The 25,411-nt window shown below is 40.0% G+C and overlaps 1 protein-coding gene and 1 long non-coding RNA gene across 2 annotated transcripts in view; one reads left to right on the forward strand and one right to left on the reverse strand.

The window, feature by feature from the left end:
* The window catches only part of NPSR1 (neuropeptide S receptor 1), a 136,506-nt gene that overhangs the window by 83,272 nt on the left and 27,823 nt on the right, over window positions 1–25,411 (reverse strand). Inside the window, 1 exon segment of the mRNA XM_006191538.2 lies at window positions 24,863–24,995. Within this exon segment, the coding sequence (XP_006191600.1) occupies window positions 24,863–24,995 (133 nt within the window).
* The window catches only part of LOC116664893, a 151,355-nt gene that overhangs the window by 38,753 nt on the left and 87,191 nt on the right, over window positions 1–25,411 (forward strand). The window lies entirely within an intron of this gene.

The following is a 25,411-nucleotide window of genomic DNA, read 5'->3' on the forward strand; positions in this document are numbered from 1 at the left end:
TCTGATTCTCTGATGCCAACTGGGTATCCAACAGTCCAACTCAGTTCTGACACTGACTCTCAGAGTTGGTGTAGACACTGCAGGTTAGGGGCTCAGTCCTACAAGACTGCTCACTTCAGACATCAGCCACATATGGGTGCCCAGGTGACCCACACTTCTGCCCGGCTGACTACGGATTGGGGAGTTCCCACAACCTTCCCTGTCCCTGTTTGATAATTCTTTAGAACAACTCAGAAAACTCAGGAAAACCTTTGACTTATGTTCACCAGTTTATTACAGAGGCTACAAGTCAAGGAATGGAAGAGATGCACAGTGGGGCATGTGGGGCACCCACGTGGCTTCCATACTCTTGTCAGGAGCACCGCCGTCCACCACTTTGATGTGTTCACCAACCAGGAGGCTTCCCAAACCCTGTTGTTAAGGGGTGTCTTATGGAGGTTTCTTTATATAGGCACGATTAATTAAATCATTGGTATTGGCGATTGAACTCAATCTCCAGCCCCTCCAGAAGGCAGAGGGTAGAGCTGAAAGTCCCAACCCTTAATCGCAGGGTTGTTTCCTCTGGAAACCAGCTCCCATCCTGAAGCTACCTAGGTGCCCTCCAGGAGTCACCTCACTAGTACAAACACAGGTATAGTAGAAAGGAGCTTGTTACGAATAACAAGTGCTTGTATCACCCCATCACTCAGGAAATTCCAGGGATTTCACGAGGGATGGGACACACGTCAAATACATGTATTTCCTACCAAGCCACACGTGTAATTTCACAGCTAACCAATGAAGAAACAATGCAATCATCTTTTTTATTTTGTTTTGGAAAAAACAATTACTTTTCATAATGTATGTTATTTATGTTAACATTTTATTATTGTTATTTTAAATAAATTGACAAAAATATTTTTTAAATTTCTCGACTAAATTTCTAAGATGATAACTAGGGATAAGTGAACCCACATAAACAAAAGTTAAAACTCCTGCTTTAAAATACGGTACCAGAATAATTCCCAGCTGGATTTGATCATCATTGTGTTTATCCCTGTGCTTACACTCCCCCAGAGGGCGACAGTGACACATTGAGAGGCCCCGGGATACTAAATCCTTTAACTGAGTTGGGGGATGAGGGGGGTGGGCAGGCATCTGACATGTTTGAGGCCACTCAAGGCTCCCCTTGCAGGACATGTCCTAATAAAAATGCCTTTGGCTCCAGAGCTCACACTTGCTGGATGTGCACACTGATTGCTTCTTGTTCGCTGATGAATAGCTCCTCAGATTACCATATACATGCTGCCTTCCCAGGATTTGAAAGTAGTCTCTTCCTAGGGTGAGACCCTGAGAACCCTACGGGGCTCCTGGGGGCACATTCTGATTTGGGGGTATGGCTCATTCAGAGCAGCCCTGTACCAAGTAGTAGAGACTGTCTCTGGGGTTCCCAGGGCTCTCATTTGGATCCTTTCCCTTCTCAGCTCCTCAAATCCTCAGGCTTTTCATCCTCTTTTATATCTCCCCCTTGTCTAACTTGCTTTCAGAAAAGAAATTTGAGAAATTAATTTATACTGAGGTGTGTGTGAACGATAAGTGTTGCTATATATCTTCTCCCTAGAATGTTTTTGTTTTGTTAGAATGAATGTGCCCTGCCTTAGAGAATTTCAGACACCAGGAAGTGACACGTGATAAAAATGTTACTGGAGTAGGGATTTTCTGGTATCCAATAAAGCACACCGAGGAGGGAATTGCCTGGCCTCTTTCCCTACAATAGAAGCCTTTGTTCCCAGAACAGCAGCCACGGGGATCCATGTAATCTGTTCCTGAACACCCCAGTCCCCGTGTGAAGCAAACAAGAACAGTGGCAAGTCAGAGACTTGGTATTGAGAGACAGAGGAAGGAATTAGGACCCTTACACTGCGTTGCCCCCATCCCAACGCAAGACCCCACCATGCAGATCTGTGTTCCCAGGAACTGTGGCAGATGTGGAGAGAGGAGAAGTGATCTGGCTCAGGCATTTAGATGGGAAGAGGGAGGAAGTAGGGGCAGGTAAGATACCTGTCCAGTACTTTAAAGAATCCTGATTAAATCATGATAGCTAACATTTATTGGGGCTCATGTATCAGACACGGTGCTTAGCACTTTTCTTCCTGATTCAATAAAATTCTTGCACTGACCTCACAAAAAAGGAACTACTTTCATTTCATTTGACAGGTGAGGAAATTGGAGCAGGAAGAAGTCAAGTAATCACCCTGAGAGCTCTCCCAATAGAGAATGGGAGAGCCAGGATTTGAATCAGAACCTGCTGCCAATATGTACACTCTCCTGCTCTTCTCAGATACGGGTTAACGTAGGAACACAGTGTTTTCCTGACAACGCTAGGCTCTTCCAAGGCACCAGATAAAGTGCCTAGAGGGATGTGAGGTTTGCCATCATTTTATATGTTGGTAAATGTCATACATCTGCTTGTTTCCTCCCAGGGTGGAGGGACGAAAATGCCGTTGTTATAATTGTCTCATGATTCAAGTAAGAAGACTCTCTACCGACAGAATTTAGAACACAATCTTCCTCTCAAGCCTGTTCTCAGCTGACTGGGCCCTGAGGTGTGTATGACCCACCTGTAAACTGAGATCTGAACAGCTCAACCCCAGGCATGATTTGTGCCCAGTCCTGGTGCCTCCACTCAGGACTCCAGCCACATCATCACCCCTCTCCTGGTTGTCTGTGCTGCCTTCTTTGAGTTTAACCAGCTTCCTCATTCTGACTCAACTTTCTCCTCTTGGAGGTGTATGCTAGGATTGCTTCCACTAACCTCATTTGAGCTTTCCCACCTGGTGTTGCCCCCACGAGTGGCCTTCCCATGTGGCATCTCCAGCATCAGGGCACCCCTGGGGCTACAAAGATGAGCCCGCCAAGTCTCTAGAGTAAGAGTAGATGACGCTTATGCTTCAGACAGTCTCCAGACGCAGCGCCGTCCAGGCTGCTTTGCTGTCAGGACCCTGATGCATCAGCGCAGCCTCCACACTTGTTACTGACAACAGAGAGGCAGGCAGGGTGATTTTAAAGGGACTTTTTTCATGGCTTCAGCCTGGAAGTGGCACAGTCACTTCTGCTCACAATTCATTGGCTTGAACAAATTACATGACCCCATCCAGAAGGTAAGGATTATTTCTGCCACACATTTAAGATAAGACCACACAGAATGTTCTGTAAGGCTGACTGACAATTCCTTGGTAGAGGCTCCAATGAAATGATGGTTTTCTGACTTTCTTAAATGCTTCATTGCGTGAGCTACTTTATAATCCACTTGTGCCTGATTGGCTGTCAAAAAGGGGATTTCTTTGGGAGAAGAATTTTCTGGAGTCACATTCCTGGGTAGCTAATTCCAAGAGCAGTACTGGCTTGGGACAGCATTGCCTTTACCTGCTTGAGCTTCTTGATTTTTTCTAAATTAGGTGTTCTTTCTTTGCTGCCTTTCAAGCAGCCCGAATTAGGAAACCGTCAGATATCTCTGCTCTATTCTGAAGCATCAGCCAGGCAGAGAGGAACCTGCCACAACCCAGAACGCCTGTCCTGACAGCCAGGCTCTCCTCACCCTCTTTCTCAAATCAGCTGTCCTCAGTCTTCCTCCAGACCGAGGCAGCACAGTTGGACTTGTCATTGGTGTTAACCCAAGCACTTGTCTCCACAGTGAATTGTGCTAGCCTGGGGCTTCTGTTCAGAGATCACTGCTGCTCGGTTGAGATGGGAGGTTTGTGACCCTAGAACAATTTCTTATGAACGTGCATGTAGTCATGTGTCCTTTGAAGAAACAGTGCATCTTCATCCATCTGGCTCGCGGTCTCTGCGGCGCTACCTGGTACATAGCCAAAGTCACGGGGTAGCCCACCTACCCATCTAGCCCCGGCCCCAGCTCTGCTTCACTCCTGAGTCTAGTCAGGAACAACGCACTGGGTCTTGGATGGGGAATGACTCTGTGGACCCCCACTTAGTCAGCCATGGAGCTCACATTCCAGCTCTGCTAAGTGACGTCTGCCTTCTCTCCGAGTTCATCTTCCAGGGGATCTGCCACCTTTGGGAATTCTGAGGAAGTCCTGCGAGTGCTTACTGTGCAGAAGTCCTTCTATGGGAATAGTTTTACAATCACTTCTGAAGGTTGTCATGTTCTGAATCCATGTTTCTGTTTGGCTTTTACACCAGGATTTCCACAACCACAGCCAAGTATGGACACATTGCCTGATTCCAGCAGTGCAGTCACTAGTGTCTGAAAATCCACTCCCCCCATGAACCATGTTTTGTGCTATTCACACCCTTGTGTGGCCACTTCGTCTTGAATCCTGGCTGTGACTCATGCCTGACCAATGAAATGTGGCAGAAGCGGCACGTCATAACTTCTAAGCCTGGGCCACAGGAGTCCTTTTAGCTTCTGCCTGGTGCTCTTGGAATCCAGCTGCCACCCTCCAAGCTCGGGAGACACCCATGTGAAGATGACCTGAGGAAGCTGCCTGAAAGTCCTTGCTAAGCTGCCAGTGTCACCATGCCAGCCATGCCAATTAAGCTATTCCCAGCCGAGTCCCAGACATCCGGGAGTCCACCTCATGGACCTTGCTGTGTCCTGCTGGATTTCCTGACCCTCAGAAGCATAAGGGGCAATAAGCTAAGGTTTTAAGCCACTATCATTTAGGATAGTTTGTCACATAGCAGTCAGTGACCAGAATAGGGGACCTTTGTTTATATGAATGATGTCCCCTAGGGGTGTCCAGTGGACATGGCACCTGGTGTCTGGTACACAGTAGGCATGAGATCCTATTTCTTGAGGTTCTCATATCCGGAGGGAGCTGGGGCAAGTCCTGGACAGATGGTTGGTTCCCCAGCCAGCGGGGAGAGTTTGCATTTCCTAGTCCTGGACACTGCAGTCTCCCCAGTTCCAGGCTTCATTCAGGGAGCGCAGTTCCCTGCCCTTGTCCTGGAGCCCTGACCTCCCCTCAGAGATGTGGGAAATAGAAGCTAAACGTCACATCTCGACTCCCACTGTGTTCTGCAGGGCTCCCGCTCCCCCAGCCTTCCCATCTAAGGATTTGCTCTTTATTTCTGGCCCCTGAAGATTTCACCTTCTGCCTTTGAGATAAATTATTAATTTTTAAAAATACATGTTTTTTTTTTCTTCTAGAAGTTTTAATTTGGGGTAGGGGTGAAGGTGGGCTACAAAGGAGGAATTCAGAGGCTGCTCCAGCTGATATTTTAACCTCATTTCCTTATCTTCTCTCTAGAATGTTTTTGGGCATTGGTCCCCACATCACAAGACAGTGCTAGCAAAACTAGCAATATGCTAACTCCTTCAAGAGATGCAAATTCATTCAGAAAAATGAAACCTTGTCCTTGGCTTCTAGATTATTAAATTCACAGTTGTATTCTATTGTTCCACTAGGATGGTTCTGACAATTGAAATTCTATTTGCTGTGGGGACCAGCGATGGTAGTTACTGATCAGCGAGGCACCCTCCCTGCCCAGTCTGGTCTCTTTTAACAACCACCAAAGAGCTGTGTCCTTAAGATCACGCCCGCTTGTAATCCATCTCTACTGCAGACAACAGCTAATGGGGCCAGGCTGCTCACATGGGTCTCCTAGATAATGTAGAGGGTTTTTTTCCATTTATATTTTAATAAAACTAGCAGATGGGAAGTCAAGCTGTAACATTCGGCTAGAGAATTAATATACTGAAATGTGGCCTTTTGACAGATGCTCAAATGAGTAAAAGGCTATCAGGGCAAGTGAATGGAGAAAAAAATAATTATAGAAGGAAGGAAACTGGAAACAGAACTGAGATGATTACATACATCCTTTGAGAAATGAATAAAGGACTCTCTCAGAAGTAATTAAGTCTCCTTCTTATATCCACATGCTGCGTTTTGGCTTGCACACTTAAACACATCTCCAGTTCAGTTGCACCTCTGCTCAAAGACTTCAGTGATGACTCAGTTCCCTAATTTATTACACTCCAACTCCTAGAGTTGGTCCCAGGCTTCTTCAGTCTGACCTCAGCCTACCCCTAGAACAGTGATTCTTAACCTTGGGTACATTTTTTAATCACTCTGGACCTTTATAAGTTGTGGGTGCCTTCTCACCTACACAAAAAATAGACCAAACATTGTAAGTAACACGCATGCTAACCATATCATTGTCCATATTATACCCACCAACCAACTTCAATAATGGAGCTGAATTTTGAAAAGATCACTTTGGCTACAGTGTGAAATAAGGACATAACAAAACAACAACAGAAGAAAATACGACAAGGAATGCAAGTGAAAAAGTAGACTGGAGAAGTTGAGTTTCAGATGGGTATCTGTGGCCTTAGACAACAAATTAATATCATTTAAATATATACTATAGGTTAGAACTCAGGTGGGCTCTGAGTGCAAGGGGGAAGAAAATGTATAAAAACAATATGAAACAAAACAGTGATCTCCGGTGGTTCACAGTGCAGTGGAAGAGATAATATATAACAAGCTGCTGTAATACTAGGCATATTGTGAAAACTGAAATGGCGTAAAGAACTACAAATCAATTACAGTGGGGAAATAGAAAGCAGAGTGTGTGGTGGATGTTTGTAGAATAATTAATGGGGAAAATGCTGATGCCTGGGTCCCACGTCAGAGATGCTGATTTCACTGGTCAGGCTAGGACCAGGCATCAGTACTTTTGCAAAGTCCTCATTGACTGGAATGTTCGGCCAGTGCCAAGAAGTGTGCAGTATGGTCTCATCCACCACTTCCAGGCTGCTGGGGGCAATGGAAGGGATGCCTTTCCAAGAAGCCTGGGCTTAAGTCTCAGATTTCCCGACAAAGAGAGCAGAGACTAAATGCTAACATTTCGTGGGCAGGATCTGTGCTGGGCATTTCATGGGCATCTTCTTAGTGTTTCTCAACCTTGGGTACATATTGAAATCACCTGGGGACTTTGAAAAACTACTAACGCCTTGATTTGGCCCAAGACCAATTAAATCCGATGTTCGGGATGGGCCTGAACATAATTTTTTTTTTTTTTGGTAATGCTTTTGTAGTTGATTATCTGCTCAATGATAAGAACCACTAGCCTTGGAAGCTATGAGGTGCCTCTAGTGCATAAATTTATAAACCCACTCACGCCTTTGTGGAGCCCCTGTTTTCTAGCCAAGCAAGCCTGTTTGCCATCTTCCGAGAACAGCGCATACCTCTTGACATCCTGTTTTCTGGGCCAGAACAGCTCCCAGCCTATCCCTTTGGGGAAACTGCCCATCACTGAAGATCCATCTCTTCCAGAAAGGCCTTTCTGATTTCTTTTATGAGAATAGTAATTTCACCTTCTTTGAAATCCTCTTAGCTCTTGCTTTTAAGGATTTTTTTTTTTTTCATGACATTCTCCCTGGCCTTGTGTCATTTAGATGAACAACTTTGATTTCTTCTTGCTATACGGAAGCCCCCCAGTGAAAGACAATTTCCTACTAACTTCACTCTTCCCTACTGGGCCTACCAGAGGGTCTTGTGCACAATAGACCCCAAATTAGTATTTCCCCCACTGAATCACGCTGCAGGCCAAGGAGAGCATCTCAGTTATCTAATACCAGGCCAGATAGAAAGATCTTTCTCTTCTTGGCTAAAGGAATTCTTTTCAAGCTTCTGATTATTCATAGTCTTTGAGACTTCAACATAGGAAGTATAAAGGGCACTTGAGTTACTCATAGTGGAATCTAGGAATAGGTAATTCACAGTGGATTTCTTTCCTCTCTTCCTTTGCTTTCACTCCTCTCATTGAAGGGAGGCCATTGTATATTTAGGCTAAGGATCTTGAGGAGAGTGTCAAAAATAACTAAGAACAGTCCTTACACAAACCTCCTGAGCTTTTCAGGTTTGGCCAGGAAGTAGCCTCTCTAGGTTTTCCAAGTAAGAAAGATTTTAGATAAGACTTTGGAAGGCTCAGGGAAGCTTTCACTTGAGTTCATAAAATCAAAAATCACTTGAATGGCGACAAAGCTACTGCAGATGAACTTAGTTGCCTGCAGCATCAAAGCAGGTAGTTTGCAGGAGCTTACCAGGAGTCTGCAAACTTCTAGAATCTTTGAAAGCACCAGGAAAGCAAGTAATTTCCAAGAACTTGCTTAGAAGGTGCTAATGCTAATCCCATGTTTGCCACCTGCTTATGCTCTGTCAGACCTGCCGCTGGGGAAACTGATTTCTCCTCATCTGTCTTCCAGATCTCATGTCTGTACCCCTCAGTGGCCAAATGTGACCTGGAAGTAAATGGAAAAAAACAGTTCTGGGGAATGCAGGCTGTGATACAAAGCAAAATCTAGAGAGAGGCAGTGAAAACATCAATTAACAACAGAGAAGCTGGCAAAATGAACTCAAGATACATCAAGGCAGGCTTATTTAGGGGAAGACTTGGAGGGGGATAAAGAGAAAGAGGTGATGTAAATGGGAGAAAGAAAAAAAGCTCAAGAAAAAAATGTCTTTTGAAGCAGGGTGGGTAGCCAACAGAAAGGTACCTCTGTGTGCTGGTCCCCAGGAGGCTTACAGAGTGCCTTTCTGGTGGTGAACTTGCCAGGGTCTGCTGGTTTTGTCCTTGGCACAGCTGGTCCAGAAATTAGGCTTCTAATCCGCAGCTACTTCTCCAAAAAACTCACAGTTTTCTGATAACAGTCTGTCTGAGAGGCTTAAGTAGTCATCAGAGGGTGGTGTCATGATCACACAATCAGAACAAGAACTGGTGGCTGGTCTTAGAGACACCCTCAAACCCTCTCGACCAGCATGTGTTTAAAATCTGCACCCACTTCTGTTCCACTGGGCCAGGCATGCTGCCTGTTTTGCTCACCACTTGATCCCAATCCCTGACACTTAGCATCAGCTTGGTACATAGTAGATGCTCAGTGAGCTTTGATTGATCAAATGGATACATAATCATGGTGAGGCCTGATGACATGTCCTTGATTCAAAGGACAGAACACCACGCTAGTGACCTGACTTAGGACATCTGTCTTGGCCAGTAGTAGACAACTAATTCCGTAATTTCTCTCTTTTTATTAAAAAATTTCAAATTGTCAGTCTCTTTAAATTTATAGATCTCTACAGATATACATGATATGATATGTGATATGCAGACATACAGATAAATATGTACCTCTCTATATATGATATAATGTATCTATGTATTATAAACTGTATTCTGTACATTATTTATTATATAATTTCTGTATATATTAAATACACAGTTACAAAAAGATATATATTATATAATGTGTATATCTAATGTTTGGATATACATAGAATAAATATATACCTATATATAATCTATATATAAAATAGATATGTCTCTATTATATGTATATCTATACATATAATATATACATACACATATTATGGCATATTACATTATCATATTACCTATTGAGAGGATTGCATATCACTGATTAAGTTACAGTAAAGTAACTATTTCTGTGGATCTAGAAGACTCTGCCTTTTCCCCTCATGGATTGGTTTAGTAAATTTAACTATTAAAAGGATACCTTCTTTCCCTCTCTTTCACGTCCTGGGGTTGGGGCTTCCGGAATGCTCACCAGGATTTCCTACATCCACATGCAAAGAGGCTCGACTAACCACTGCCCCTCACCTGTACTTTTCCAGCACTGCCTGACCAGGTGTCTTCCAGAAGGCTCCATGTTTCCTTCCATAGCTTGCCTTCTCTTCACTGACTGTCCAGGAGGATTAGACCAAGCTTCTCAATGGCCCGTTGATTAACTGACTGATTGATGATTGATGGAGGGAGATCAAAACTTCAACACTGGATTGTTGAGCTAGGGCTGACTGAGAATTCGCTGGGCGGCAGGTGTGGTGAGGACTATTTTTCCCCATCTCCCTGGCTTTGTTGATGCTGTGCCCTTGATATGAAATGCTGCGAGTTCCTCCTGCCACCAACTGGTTAATTCAGTCTGATTAATTCTCTCCACTTTTCTGGGAGCTGTTCATGGTGTTCCACGAAGCCTTCCTAGACACCTCTGTCCTACTTTGTTCTCTTTTGCTCTAATCTACTCTGTACATTTGGCTATACTAGTCATTTTAGTGCTAATTACATTCCATTATACTTTTCCTGAATTCCTTCAACTGTGTATGTGATGATGAATTCTTGAGGTAAAGGAACATGTCACATATTGGGGGGGGGGGTGTATGTGTGTATTTCCCCATTGTGCTTAGCAGAGTGTTAAGACCTGTAAATATATTATATTCATTTTTCATTTGTTAATTCATTTTCTCAACAAATATTTATTGAATGATTACTCTGTGTCCAGGTCCTTTTCTAGGTTCTTGTAGAATAAAGATCCCTGCCCTATATTTTAGGGAGTTAGGCAAACAATAAACCCAATACATAAATAAATTATTGTATAGTAGAATGTAATAATTGCTATGAAAAAAGAAAGGAAAAATAGAAGAGAGTGCAGGAAGTCTCAGGACTTCTAGGGTCTCGGTCTGGTAGGCTGTATTAATTAGGTTAGTCAGGGAAAGCTCCCATACGAAACTGATACTTGAGCAAAGATTTGAAGAACATGAGACAGTGGGCCACGCAGACATCTGGGGAAAAAGCTCTCTAAGCAAAAGGTACAGCGTGTGCAAAGGCCCTGAGGTAGGATTGTGCCTGGCATGTTGGAAGAACAGCAAGGGGTCCTCTGGGCTGGAGGAGAGTGAATGAGGGAGATAGCAGTGGGAGAAGAAGTCAGAGAGGTAATGGAAAAGCAAGATCATAAAACCTTAAAGGCCTTCATAAAACTTTTTGGATTTTACTCCTGGTAAAATGGGGAGTTCTAGGAGAGGTGTGAGCAGAGGTATCTCGTGATCTGATTTTTATTTCAAAAAGGACCTTTTAGTTTGCGAAGTTGAGAGTATTCCAGAGGCCAGAAAACTTTCTCTTTAAAGGATCAGATAGTAAATATTTTAGACTTTGTGGGCCATACAATCTGTGTCTCATCTGTTCATTTTTATGCTATTTTAGTACACAAGTAGCCATAGACAATATGTAAACAAATGGCCCTGTCTATGTTGCAATAAAACTTTATTTACAAAAATAGGTGGTTGGCAGAGTTTGACTTATGGACTATAGTTCGCCATCCTTGGCGCAGACTACAGGGAGGCAATTGTAGAAGCAGGAAGACCTAGTAGGAGGATGTTGCAGGAACCAAGGAGGAGATGAAGAAAGCTCAGAACAGAGTGGAAGCAATAGAGACGGCAAGAAGAGGCTGAATTTCAGACATTTATGTATTTTTAAATCAGATGACTTTCTGATGAATTGGATGTGTGGTGTGAGAGAAGGAGGAATCTAGGCTTACTTCATATTTATTCTAAGCAACTGCAAAGATGTGCAGGCATCAACTGAGGTGCAGAAAGCTGTACTTGAAGAAGGGCATTTTTAGACATATCAAATGAGGAGTTGGCAGCATGAGTCAGAGCATTGTGAAGTGGATTGGCCGAAAAAGTCTGCTATCAGGACATACATTAAACACAAGTGTTGATTTCTTGAATTTTGAGACAGTGACCCAATTGTATAAAAACCTAAGGCATTTAGAGGCATGCAATGATATTATAATGGAGGAAGAAGTTGGTCATAGATCACGTCCAAGCTTTGTCTTTAAAGCAATGATCACACTGTTATTGCCCAAGAAGCAGTAAGCCAAAGAAAACTGAACTGAAAGTCACTAAAGTTGTAAAACTTCCTTAATGATTAAAATTAGAGACAGGCAACAATTTTTAATGTTACACATTTTGGCAGAGATCATCCAGGATGGAGCTGATCATTGCTGAGCCAAGAACAGGGTTGCACAGGACAGAGTTGTAGTGGTGTCTGTCTGTATACTGAGTCACTCTATGCTGGGAAATCCTCCAAGGGTGACCCCTTGAACAGATGCTTGGTGGCTCTCAAGCCTCTTGGGGAAAATGACACCCCTGCAACTCCATGTTCCTTTTTCTTGCTTCCCTCACACTACGGAGGGGTGATGGTGGAGGACAAAAGACACTCAAGGATTATGCCAGGCCACTTACACTCTCTGAGCCTCGCTATCCTCATTTGGAAAATGGGAATATTTATCTCACAAGGCTGGTATAAAGTTGAAAGAGATGATGTTTGTCAATATCCATTTGGAAACTCACCCTCCTCTATGAATATCAGGGATACAAACACAACAGCAGTTTAGCTGATCTGTGTAACTTCCCCTGAGTTGAATGGAATAGGCTGACTTTATAACTTCATAAATATTACTTTTCTCAGGTGGTGTTTTAATATTTTTACTCTTCAAAGATATTCAGAAGGCTCTTGGGCAGTGGTATATTCTGCCCTGCTCTGGAATCCAGGCATTAACTGTCCAGCAGCTCCAGTCTTGAAGCCCTGAGAAAAACCTTTCCCCCTCCCCTAAATAGAAGCTCCTGAGGATTAGGACTCAGTCTTTTCCCCCCTACCATTTGTCTAAGATTACCTCTCCCACATCTACTTCTTTAGGTAAGCACTGGCTCTTAGTTCAAATACCCATCCCAGCCCCTCAGACTGTGTGCTCCGGGAAAAGCTGAATCCATAGGAGTGGGACATTTGACTTAAGTCTGGGCTCATCGATGTAACTGTATGTCTTGTTCACACTGATTAGTTCAAATATGAGCATCTAGCTCAAGTTAGGTTGGTGAAGGGCAGGTAGAGGTTTGCTAAGCACTGCTGGGAAGGGTGCCTTCCTGCAGTTCTCAGAAAGCTTCGAGAAGTCACAATCTGCACGCACTGTGGTACAGGAGTTCCACGGGAGTCATTAGTATGAGTGGGATTGTGCCTCCCATCCCAAATGTATTTGGTGAAGTCCTAACTCCCAGAACTTCAGAATGTGAGAGTATTTGGAAATAGGGCCCTTAAAAAAGTAATTAAGATAAGATGAGGTCATGTGCATGAGACCTAATCCATCTGACTAGTGTTCTTAAAAGAACAGGAGATTAGGACACAGACATTCACACACACTGAGGAAAGATCAAATGAAGCCTAAAAACTGATAAATAGAAACCTCAATTAAAATGGAGTTGGGAGGCCAGAAGGGGGAGCTCTCATGTCCTATGAAGATGGCAGAGCTGGACAGGAAGACTTCCCCTTCACCGAGCCAAAAAGAGAGGCCTCAGAAGAAGAAACCAAACTTGCCATCATCTTCATCTTGGACTTCTAGCCTCCAGAATGTGAGAAAATTAATTTCTGCTGTTTAAGCCACCCAGGCTGCAATGGGTAATTGTTATGGCAACCCTGGTAAATGAATACAGCATCCTATAACCAGGACAAGGAGCAAGGCTGAGAGTGATGCTGTCTACCACGTCAGAGACAGGATCCTGGCTGGCGTTCCTGAATTGCTAAATCAAATCAAGCCCAAGGCTTATTCTGCCAATGAACTTTGCATGACCAAAGCAGATTGTTCCCTTTGTTGCTTTATTGTTTCAAATATAACTTATAACCACTGTGACCTTAGTACCTAGACCCAAACCTCACCATAGTGAGTGCTTAATAAGATTTGTTGAGTGATGAAGGAAGGAAGGAATGAATAAGCCACAAAAGGAATTGTAGTGTGTTGATCTGGGAAGCCCAGTGATGCAGAAAACAACAGAGGAGTGAGTCAACCTTATACTGTTACTATTATTATTACATTCCATTGGCCACATTCCTTCTGTGTGGACCAGGAGCCAGAAACCACCATTATTAAGCAACAGAGCTAATTCATAAAGGTGACCTGTTCTCATTATAACAAAAGTTGTTTAGTTAGCAGACATCCGAAGATGTAAAAATTCCCCTCAATTTCTACAACTGGAAATTTCTACTTAGAAGCACAGGACTGTTAGAACCGGATCCCTTCTGGTCTCTTAAGATCATCCAGAGAACCCCTTCATTTCAGAGATGAGAAAACAACATCTTAGGTTAAGTGCACTTCACGGGTCACACGTGTGCTACTGGTGGAGCAAAGAGAGGAACAACAACAAAAAAATCCAATTTCTCTAAAGGAGAAAAAAGCTTTCCTAGGATAAGAGTCCATTCCTTTTAGTTAAATTATTCCTATAGTGATAGGACAATACTTTCTTTTCCTGCTCAAGAGAAACTGATTTCTTTACAAACATAGACCATCTCTTCTCAGAGCAGGAAACAATGATGGTATTGTGCAGCCACTGTAGGAATAATCTAGATAAAGGCATGCACATTTATTCACACATTAGCCAACTAAGCAACTTTTGGTGGGTTGAGTGAGTCATAGCGTAGAGAGCTTTTATAACATTAAGCAGAAAAGAGCACACAAGAGTCAGGAAAAAAAATGTACATTCAAAAAATCCCTTTAGTTCAGGAAACGTACCTTAAATATTAAGCAGTGTGTTTTGCGTTCTTGTTACATTTTAGAAAAACTGACATTATGGCATAAAAGGTGAACAATGAGATAATAAGACATTAGGTAAGTTGTGAAAAGAGAAATACTGAGAAGCTGATGGCAATAGAAAGGCACTAGATAATATAAAGAATGAATGTTTTGAAACTGCTCATAGGGAAAGCAACTTTTAATATGCTTTAGGAACATTAAAAAGTAGAGTTAACACTGCTAATCAAAATTAAATCAATGATTAGAAAAAGTTTTAATATTTTTTCCAAATGTAGAAGAATAAGACCAAGATATCTAAATGATGGGAGAGAAGGACCAGAGTTACACGTGGGTAGTTAGTGTTCTGGAACATCACACCCGAACAAACAGAAGATAATCAATATTCAGATGTATGTAAAATGAGCTAAGAAATCACTTTAATCTGCAGACCAAAAGCAGAAATGATCTAACAGATCAATAAATAGATATAACCAGGCAAAAGTATGACTCCTCTAAGAAAAAAAAAGTATAGAAACAAAATAAAAAATTTGATAAGCTATAAAGGAAGAAATTCCAGGCTGACTTTACACCTCTTTTGTAACATGAAATGCCAGGAGTCAATGGAACAACACCTATGGCGATTTGAGTTGTGAATTCAAGATTTCCACATATATAGTCATTGTTGGAAGAGCAAGAGAAAGTTTTTTTCATTAATGCCAGGTGCTTGAGACTGCTGAACCCATCCTGAAAGGGGAAAAGTTGTTACTCAAAGTACTCCAGAAAACTAGAAGCTCTGTCAAAATAAAGAAGCCAAGAATGGGGAAGCCAACGCTGGTGAGCACTGAAACATCCCAACATAGAAATACTTGTTGATAACTACTGCAAGTATAGTCACAAAGCAGAAGACAAACGCAATAAATATATTTTTAAATGAGACTTTATTAAAATGCTTAATCGACTGCTTAGAAAACAAATGCAATAGAAAGTAAATAGATTTATTTAATATTAATATCCCATAAGTAAAATTTAAGCAAATTGATACGTGAAACCAGAAGGATTGTGTGTGTGCATGTGTATAATATTAACCACTTAAAACTATATTAAAGATATATTATAAAATTCAACACCCATTTATGATAAAAACTCTTGCCAAAGTGGGTATAGAGGGAACATATCTCAACATAATAAAAGCTATATATGACAAACCTACAGCCAGGCCAGCATAGTACTCAATGGTGAAAAACTCAAAAGCTTCCCACTAAAATCTGGGACAAGACAAGGATGCCCACTATCACCACTCCTATTCAACATAGTCCTGGAAGTCCTAGCTACAGCAATCAGGCAAGAGAGAGAAATAAAAGGGATCCAAATTGGAAAAGAAGAGGTAAAAGTGTCACTATATGCCGATGACATGTTACTATATATAGAAAATCCTAAAAGGTCCACACAAAAACTACTAGAGCTGATTGAAGAATTCAGCAAGGTAGCAGGTTACAAAATTAACGTTCAAAAATCAGTTGCATTTCTTTACACTAATGATGAATCAACAGAAAAAGAAAGTAAAGAAACAATCCCCTTTAAAATAGCACCCAAAGTAATAAAATATCTGGGAATGAAACTAACCAAGGAGGTGAAAGAATTATACACAGAGAACAATAAACCATTGATGAAGAAAATTAAAGAAGACTTTAAAAAATGGAAAGATATCCCATGCTCTTGGATTGGAAGAATCAATATTGTTAAAATGGTCACACTGCCCAAGGCACTCTACAGATTTAATGCAATCCCTATCCAATTACCCAGGACATATTTCACAGAACTAGAACAAATCATAATAAAAATTTATATGGAACCATCAAAGACCTAGAATTGCCAAAGCATTACTGAAGAGAAAGAAAGAGGCTGGAGGAATAACTCTCCCAGACTTCAGACAATACTATAGAGCTGCAGTCATCAAGACAGCATGACTGGTACAAAAACAGACATTTAACCAATGGAACAGAATAGAGAGCCCAGAAAAGAACCCACAAACTTTTGGTCAACTAATCTTCGACAAAGGAGGCAAGAATATACAATGGAATAAAGACAGTCTCTTCAGTAAATGGTGTTGGGAAAACTGGACAGCAGCATGTAAAACAATGAAGCTAGAACACTCCCTTACACCATATACAAAAATCAACTCAAAATGGATCAAAGACTTAAACATAAGACAAGATACAATAAACCTCCTAGAGGAAAACATAGGCAAAACATTATCTGACATACATTTAAAAAATTTTCTCGTAGAAGAAATAAAAGCAAGAATAAACAAATGGGACCTAGTGAAACTTACAAGCTTCTGCACAGCAAAGGAAACCGTAAGTAAAACAAGAAGAAAACCTACGGAATGGGAGAAAATTTTTGCAAATGAAACCGACAAAGGCTTGATCTCCAGAATATATAAGCAGCTCATACGACTCAATAAGAAAAAAATAAACAGCCCAATCCAAAAATGGGCAGAAGACCTAAACAAGCAGTTCTCCAAGGAAGACATACAAATGATCAAAAGGCACATGAAAAAATGCTCAGTATCACTAATTATCAGAGAAATGCAAATCAAAACTACAATGAGGTATCACCTCACACCAGTCAGAATGGCCGTCATTCAAAAGTCCACAAATGACAAATGCTGGAGAGGCTGTGGAGAAAGGGGAACCCTCCTACACTGCTGGTGGGAATGCAGTTTGGTGCAGCCACTATGGAAAACAGTGTGGAGATTCCTCAGAAGACTAGGAATAGACTTACCATATGACCCAGGAATCCCACTCCTGGGTTGTATCCAGAAGGAAATCTACTTCAGGATGACACCTGCACCCCAATGTTCATAGCAGCACTATTTACAATAGCCAAAACATGGAAACAGCCTAAATGTCCATCAACAGGTGACTGGATAAAGAAGAGGTGGTATATTTATACAATGGAATAGTACTCAGCCATAAAAACCGACAACATAACGCCATTTGCAGCAACATGGATGCTCCTGGAGAATGTCATTCTAAGTGAAGTAAGCCAGAAAGAGAAAGAAAAATACCATATGAGATCGCTCATATGTGGAATCTAAAAAACAAACAAACAAACAAACAAAAACAAAGCGTAAATACAGAACAGAAATAGAATCATAGACAGAGAATACAGACTTATGGTTGCCAGGGGGGTGGAGGGTGGGAAGGGATAGACTGGGATTTCAAAATTGTAGAATAGATAAACAAGATTATACTGTATAGCACAGGGAAATATACACAAAACGTTATGGTAACTAACAGAGAAAAAAATGTGACAATGAGTGTGTATATGTCCATGTATGACTGAAAAATTGTGAGGAACAGTGGAAATTGACACAACATTGTAAAATGATTATAAATCAATAAAAAATGTTAAAAAAAAAGATATATTAGTCATGAGCCTTTAGGAACCAAATAACAAAATGTTAAAATTTATAAATAAATATTGATAAAAAATATTAGGAAAAAATGAGAGAAAGCATGAAAGTTTTTGACAACACTTTTAGTCACCCATGACGTATCAAATAAGCATGACATACATATATGCAAATAGAGGAAATTTGATTTATTAATTAATAAGGGAAAATTCAGAAAGGTAAGTGCAAAGAATACATTGGGAGACCATATACATATGGACAATGGAACTCTGCTCCACAACCTGTAGCAACTAGCTTAGGAAGCCAACTTACTATCTGCAGCAACTAGTCCTGAAAGCCAAACAGTAACTGCTGTAATGATCTGCCCCAAATAGCCAGCACTTGATTAATGACTGACAGCTTCCCTAGTTAATAGCTGACTCTGCTTCCCACGTAGGACCAACCAGAGAAAGCCAAACATGCAATGCTAACCAATCACAGAGGACGCTGTGCTTCTAAGTAGCCTGCCTACAGCTTCCCAAGCCAACAGCCTCCAATCAGGGCACAGCTGAAGTCTTCCCTTTTTTGCCATTATAAGGCTTTTCCACTCCTCTGCCTACATTTAAGTCTCTGCCAACACAAATAAGTGGCTGACTTCCTTGCTATAGCAAGCTCTAAATAAACAGCCATTGCTTTTTCTCATTTGGGTGCTCTTTTTTTTTTATTTCCACAACTTTAATTATTAGGTCCTATTTTCTAGTATACATTAAGTACTTTTCAAAACAAATGATTACATGTTATACCTCAAAGATAGTTTTAGTAAATTCCAAAGAACAGGAATCCTTCTAAAACTATCCTTTGACTGCAAAACAATAAAATGAAATGTGAATTATAAAATGTTAAAGAAAAATAAACTCATCTAGAAATTAAAAATAAAAATAGCTCAAAACTACTAAATGGTTATTGTGTGAAAGAGGAAATAAATTCAATACTAAAATATTTGGAAAATAAAAACAGTAAGAATTATCTCATAAGGTTTATGAATTCAGAAAAAATTCAGTCTTGCAATAATCAATTTGGATTGCAATAATCATTTTGTAATATATACATATATCATTACTTTGTGTGCGTTAAGCTTATACACAGTCTACATCAATTTTATCTCAATATAGCTGAAAAAAATAAAAAAATAATTGAATGTACAGAATTAAAATAAATGAACAGAGTATGCAACTCAAAAACCCAGGGAAAAAGTGGATGAAATCAGCATTGGAAAGTGATAGTGAACTTCATGTAAGGCATTTGAACACCTCAGCTCTTCCTGGTCTCATCTCCCTTGCTGAACCTCTCAGTTTTCCCTGCTGTCAGATAATTAACAGGAAGGTTTTGAGGGTGGCACATTCCTTAGTTTATTAATAAATTGCTCTCCAGGAAGTGCTTTGAGACAAAGCTAATTTCCACCAATATGAGAAGATTTGGTCCTATCAGAAGAAGAAAGTTATTTGAATATGTGCCAAAAAGTGTTTTCTATCTTTCCTTGGTTGAACATTCAATGGGAGTTACTCTCATTAGCTCCCCTTCTTTATTGCATTTGAATAAAAAGAGACAAGTCAGTCTTGAAGATGATAAATGACTAATAAATTTTAATTGGCACTTTAGCTCATAAAATATAAACAGGCATTAAAGTCATCCAGAAAATGGTCAAAATGAAAGTGCTAAAAATTGCAGAATGTGCCAAAATAGCAGTTTCAAGGTCTTCTGGTTCTTTCCATTCTCAAGACTAAACCTAAAGTCAAAATTCCTAATGGAAGGTCTAAAGAAGAATTAGGTAAGATTTTTTTTTTTGAAGGGGTCAGAAATATGGAGAAGAAGGAAGTGAGTTAAAATATACAGATGCAAAATTAAGACAATTCTTCCATTCAAATGTCTGATGATGTGTGCTTTGTTTTCATAAATACATGAGCGCTGCTATAGTTACTGTGGGGAAAAAAAGACAAATTAGGTGTGACTTCTTCTCTGATACACTAGCTAGGATAGAAGAAAATGCTCTTTTTTAAAATAAGCCAATTATACTTGAGTGGGTGCAGGCTGAACATTAAGAGATGAACAAGGAATCCTTGTGCTCAAAGAACTGGTCATAGTTTCTGTAACTATTGCAAGCCAATAAAGCTTTTGTTTTCAAGGTCCTTTTTTTTTTTTTTTAAATTGAACTACAGTTGATTTACAATGCTGTGTTAGTTTCAGGTATAAAGCAAAGTGATTTAGCTATATATATATTCTTTTTCAGATTCTTTTTCATTATAAGTTATTACAAGGTATTAGATATAGTTCTGTGTGCTATACAGTAGGTCCTTGTTGTTTATCTATTTTAAATATAGTAGTGTGTATATGTTTAATCCCAAACTCCTTATTTATCCCTCCTCGTCCCCTTTCCCCCTAGGTAACCATGAGTTTGTTTTCTCAGACATAGAAAACAAACTTTGGGTTTCAGGGTCCTTTTTAAACAAGACTTAATGTGGATCTGTGTTGATGTCTTCTAGAGCATTTGTCCTATGACATTTTCCATCATCTTTTTGTCCTGGGTGACCTAAAAGAACATCGACCAATTATGAAAGTCAAAAAAGTGTCTTCCTTTGATGCAGTAAGTTCACTTCTATAAACTTTCTTAAGTAAATAATAAAGAATTCTCACAAGATGTAATTGTGAGACTATTCATTGCAGGATTGCTGATAATAGCCAAAGACTGGGGAGTGGGGATATAAATAGTCAACAATAGGAGTTTAATACTTAATGAGACAGTCATCCAATGGGTCACTGCATGTTTGGACAACGTGCAAAGTGCTGGCCCGCCAAGATAAAAGGTCAGGAAAAGACAGAATGACACTCTGGAGGAAGCATCTTCAAAGCAGGGGAGTGGGTGGTCAAACAGATTCGCTGTCTAAACTTCTGCATTCTCAAAGGAAGCTAAAGAACGGAAGACCAGCTACGCCAGAGACTGCGACTTACCTCTACTCTCTCATTCTTCCTTAGAAAAAGAAACCTGATTTTATTCTGGCCAGTGGGTTAACAATAAACAAATAAAAACATTCACCAGCTCTTTCTTCATTAGAGATGGCAAATGAAATGCAAGCAAAAACTAATGGGTGGGAGTTCCAAGAATGCCAGTTTAGAGGATGAATACCTGGTATGGGCCCCTCTTGTCCTTCCTCCCCTCTTCTTTTCTGCTGACTAGAATTGGGGAGTAATGGCAGGAGTTCTAGCAGCCATCTTGAACCAAGAGCCATCCATACCATGAGCCAACCATCAGGATGAAAATCCTTTAATAGAGTGGAGATATAGCGGAGGTTGGGTCCCCAATGATAAGGAAACACAATACGAGCCCTAGACTGCCTATCTCCGGAATTCTTTACATACAGTAAAAATAAATCCTTGTAAACCTAAGCTACCATTATCTGGATTTTATAGATATGCAGCTGAATCTAATTCCAGTTGATTCACCAACAAAATGAGTAAGAAACCAAATGGAAATCAAAATGTTCCTCAAAGAGTCACTCAAGGATAAAGGTATGTAAGTAGGAGGCTGTTCTCAGGAGGTGAGTCATGATGGAAAATATTTTTTAATGAAGGGCATTAATATTGCCTTATCCAACAATAACAGTTAGAGCTTATTTTTCTCCATCAGAAGAGCATATGTGTGTCACTGATGATGTCAGCTGAATCTGATGATTTAAAAATATGTTTATATGAAAGAATCTGGTCATCCTTCAAGGCAACACCGGAGAGTCAAAGACACAAAGGAGCAAAGTACATTGTCTTGAATAAAAGAATAAATTAGTTGAGGGCTGCAGTGAACTTCAGGCCTTTTGGAAGACTCACTCTTTAGCAAGTGACTCAAAGGATTCAAAATTAATCATTTCATTCATTTTATTTCAATGAATGGAACAACTATGGTGGTAGCATTAACATCTAGCATTTATTGAACAATTACTATGCACATTACACTGTCTTAGGTACTTCATAACTATTATCTCATTCAATCCTCTCCACAACTCTGAGAGGTATCTTTACTTTTTGGATTAGGAAACTGATAATCAGAGAAAATAAATCACTTTCCAGAAGCCACAGAGCTAGGAAGTAGAATTGCTGAGAGTCAAACCCAAATCTGAATAACCTAAAATACTGGCAAAGCAAAATATCCATCCAAAGAGGTGAGTTTGTGAACATTTTTGTGTATTTTAAAGAGTAATTTTGTACAGTAGGTGATAGAAGAATAGATGTGTTAAAAGATCATATATCCACTTGGGATGTTGAATAAAATAGAAAACTGAAAATGTTGCCAAATCTGGCCCTTTCCAAAACTTGGAACCACTAACATTGTCTGCCTTTATATAAATTCCTCATGCCTCCCCAAAAGGATTTGAAGTAGGAAAGTCTGAAATGGGTGAAATTTGTGTTCGGTGACATTGGCCACTTCCTCAACCCCTCAAAAAAAAAGATTAGGGAAACTGAGATGCCTGTGAAACGAGAGCAAGAGTTTAGCAGAGTTAGGAAGCAAAACCCAGAAGTGATGAGTAAAAAGTTAAGTCCAAAAAATTTGAAAAAATCTTGAGGAGGACATGAACATAGGGTAGGGGACTCAAATCAAATTTATATAAATTATCTCAAAGGACAGGATCCTTTAGGTATTACCTGAGTAAACTTTATATATGTGCATATGTATTCTCAACTCCCTCAGTGAAGGATCTAAGATCATGCTGAAAGATCTATGAAGGAAATTTTAACATCTTACATAAGAAGTTAGGCCAACTTCAGACCCTAAGCAAAGCTTCTCTCTCCAAGAATTCTTCACGTGAAATGCTCCTGATTTGACTCCTTAAATTTTTTTCCTCGAGGGAATAAACAAATAAAATATAGACTATCTAGAACATTCATGAGAAATTAAGTCCAGATTGATACAGCAGACTATGGATTCAAATAGAAAACACAACTTTTCTCTTTGACAACAAATAGTAAAATTGCCATTATTCATTTATTGATTATTCTGGACAACACTTTAACTTCTAAGCTGATATCCTTGCCACCTCTGAATTCTTTCACTCTGAAAGAACACATGGTTCCAAAGAATGTGGGTTACAACACTGTACTTGAAAAAAAATTAATAAAAAAAGTAAACTACTACACCCTAATCCAGGGATTTCTTCCTCTTAGTATTTGCTAAATAATCCTAATTACCCTTTATGGCTACAATCCTAGGAGTGAAAAATGGGGAAAGACTGAAGGAGTTTCCTTCCATCACAAGTCCCACTTCTGTGACTCAGGCTCCTTTTACCATCTCTATATATCTCAGTAGTGCTCTTGTTTTTCACCCTGGCCACAGTAGCCCAGCTCAAGCAAATGGGCCTCCTACACTTTGTTAAGGGGGGGTGGGGATTTCAAGCTACCAACAATGAAAGGCTAAGGTTCTTTTGGAAGTTAATGTGTCATATTTTTCATATATTGTGGCTCAAGACTAAACTCCCAAGAACCTTCTGCTGCCATTACTGCAACTGAGAGCACAGCACAGGTTGAAATGTACCTAACAGCCCTTCCTTTTTTCTTTAAAAATTTTTTTTTTATTGAAGTACAGTCAGTTTACAGTGTTGTATCAATTTCTGGCATATAGCATAATACTTCAGTCATATAGAAACATATATATATTCATTTTCATATTCTTTTTTTTACCATAGGTGACTATAAGATATTGAATATAGCTCCCTGTGCTATATAGTATAAACTTGTTGTTTATCTATTTTATGTATATTAGTCAGTACCTGCAAATCTAGAACTCCCAATTTATTGCTTCCTACCCACTTCCCCCCACTGGTAACCATAAGTTTGTTTTCTATTCTGTGAGTCTGTTTCTGTTTTGTAAATAAGTTTGTTTGTCTTTTTTTTTAGATTCCATGTAAGAGTGATATCATGTGGTATTTTTCTTTCTCTTTCTGGCTTACTTCACTTAGAATGACAATCTCCAGTTTCATCCATGTTGCTGCAAATGGCATATTTCTTTTTATGGCTGAGTAGTATTCCATTGTATAAACATACCACAACTTCTTTATCCAGTCATCTGTCAATGGACATTTAGGTTGTTTCCATGTCTTAACTATTGTAAATAGTGCTGCTGTTAATATTGGGGTGCATGTTTGTTTTTGAATTAAGGTTCCCTCTAATAGCCCTTTCTAATAGTCATCAACCATTGCTCCTTGTTAGCACTTAACACTTACAATTTTTTTCTTTTTTTTGAATTTGCCCTATAGTCAGATTCAAGTTAACCTCATATGACAATTATCTTGTTCCCAGAGCTCAGGACTCCATGGCTGTCTTGGGCTAGACCCTCTGGGAATTCCATCTGCCCACTCTCTTCTCTGGCCTGTGGAATAAAACTCTCTCCTTGGTACTGTTTTCCTTTTGAACATGAGCCCTACCCATTTGGACTCTACTCTTCTATGTGGGGGTATTTCTTTCACAGATCATTTTTAAATTTGAGAATATTTCATCATGCCCTGTCTAGGTATGATGTATTCACTCTTCAATGGTACTAGCCAGTCTCCAAATCCACATTTAACCATCTTAATCCAGGGTATGATCCTTATACTATGCCCAGCAGGGGTGTAACACATCACTCACATTTCAAAAGCAGTGCTCACAGACTGAAATACGCAAAGTCCTTGAGACTTCACATTTATTATTGAATAGAGACTGGGATATATTCTTTAAGCTCATAATATGGTATGATATGGTATTATCACCTTAGTGAACTATGGAGGCTACTGTGTATAGGGAAAGTGGAAGCCTACAGAACCCTTTGGTAGCACTGATAATGGTATTTTCAAGTTTGTTGTATAGAGAGTTATTTTTATATTGGAATCTTGTAAAAATTTAAATATGCTATATTTGCTGGAAGAGAAATTCAAATTTGGGTTTTATAACCCTATAGAAATTACTCCCAAATTTGCAGTTGAGTTTTAGACTGACAGTACACCGATTCTGTTGGTAAAATAATTGAAAGCTAGGAGCCAGAGGAATTTTGCACCCAGCGTATTCCTCTCGCACCTGCAGTTACTTACCTGCGATGGCCAGGTGAGTCACGAAGAAGGTCATTCTTGACTTCCTCTTCCTCCTCCATGTAGAGAACAGCACGATGGCATTTCCAACAATGGTGAAAACAAAGAGGACCCACAGGGTTATCAACTGCTCTGTCTGTGAGAAACAAAGCAATACAAAACCAATGTACCAGTGAGGACCAGGGTGCTTTTACAGAATGCAAGTCTCAGGCTTTGGTGTTGGTCTCCTGTCCCCACCTGTGAAGCTCGACTTTCAAGAGAACAAAGACACAATGGTCCTTATTTACACCAGCAGCAGTGTAAACTGATGCAACCTTTAAAAAAGTCAATTTGGAAATGTATGTCGAGACAAAAACAGTATATGTGGAATTCTTTGACCGAGCCATTTTAAATTTATAGGAAAGAATTCAAGGTGTGAAAAAGAACACTATAATCCCAAAGATGTGCATATTCATTGTAAGAGGAAATTGGAAATTGTTTAAAGATAACAGGATACTTAAGTAAATAAAGCACTTCAATTCACTGAGCTATTATGTAGCTATTAACAATGAC

The sequence above is a fragment of the Camelus ferus genome, chromosome 7 (assembly GCF_009834535.1).
Source record: "Camelus ferus isolate YT-003-E chromosome 7, BCGSAC_Cfer_1.0, whole genome shotgun sequence".
NCBI classification, from domain to species: Eukaryota; Metazoa; Chordata; class Mammalia; order Artiodactyla; family Camelidae; genus Camelus; species Camelus ferus.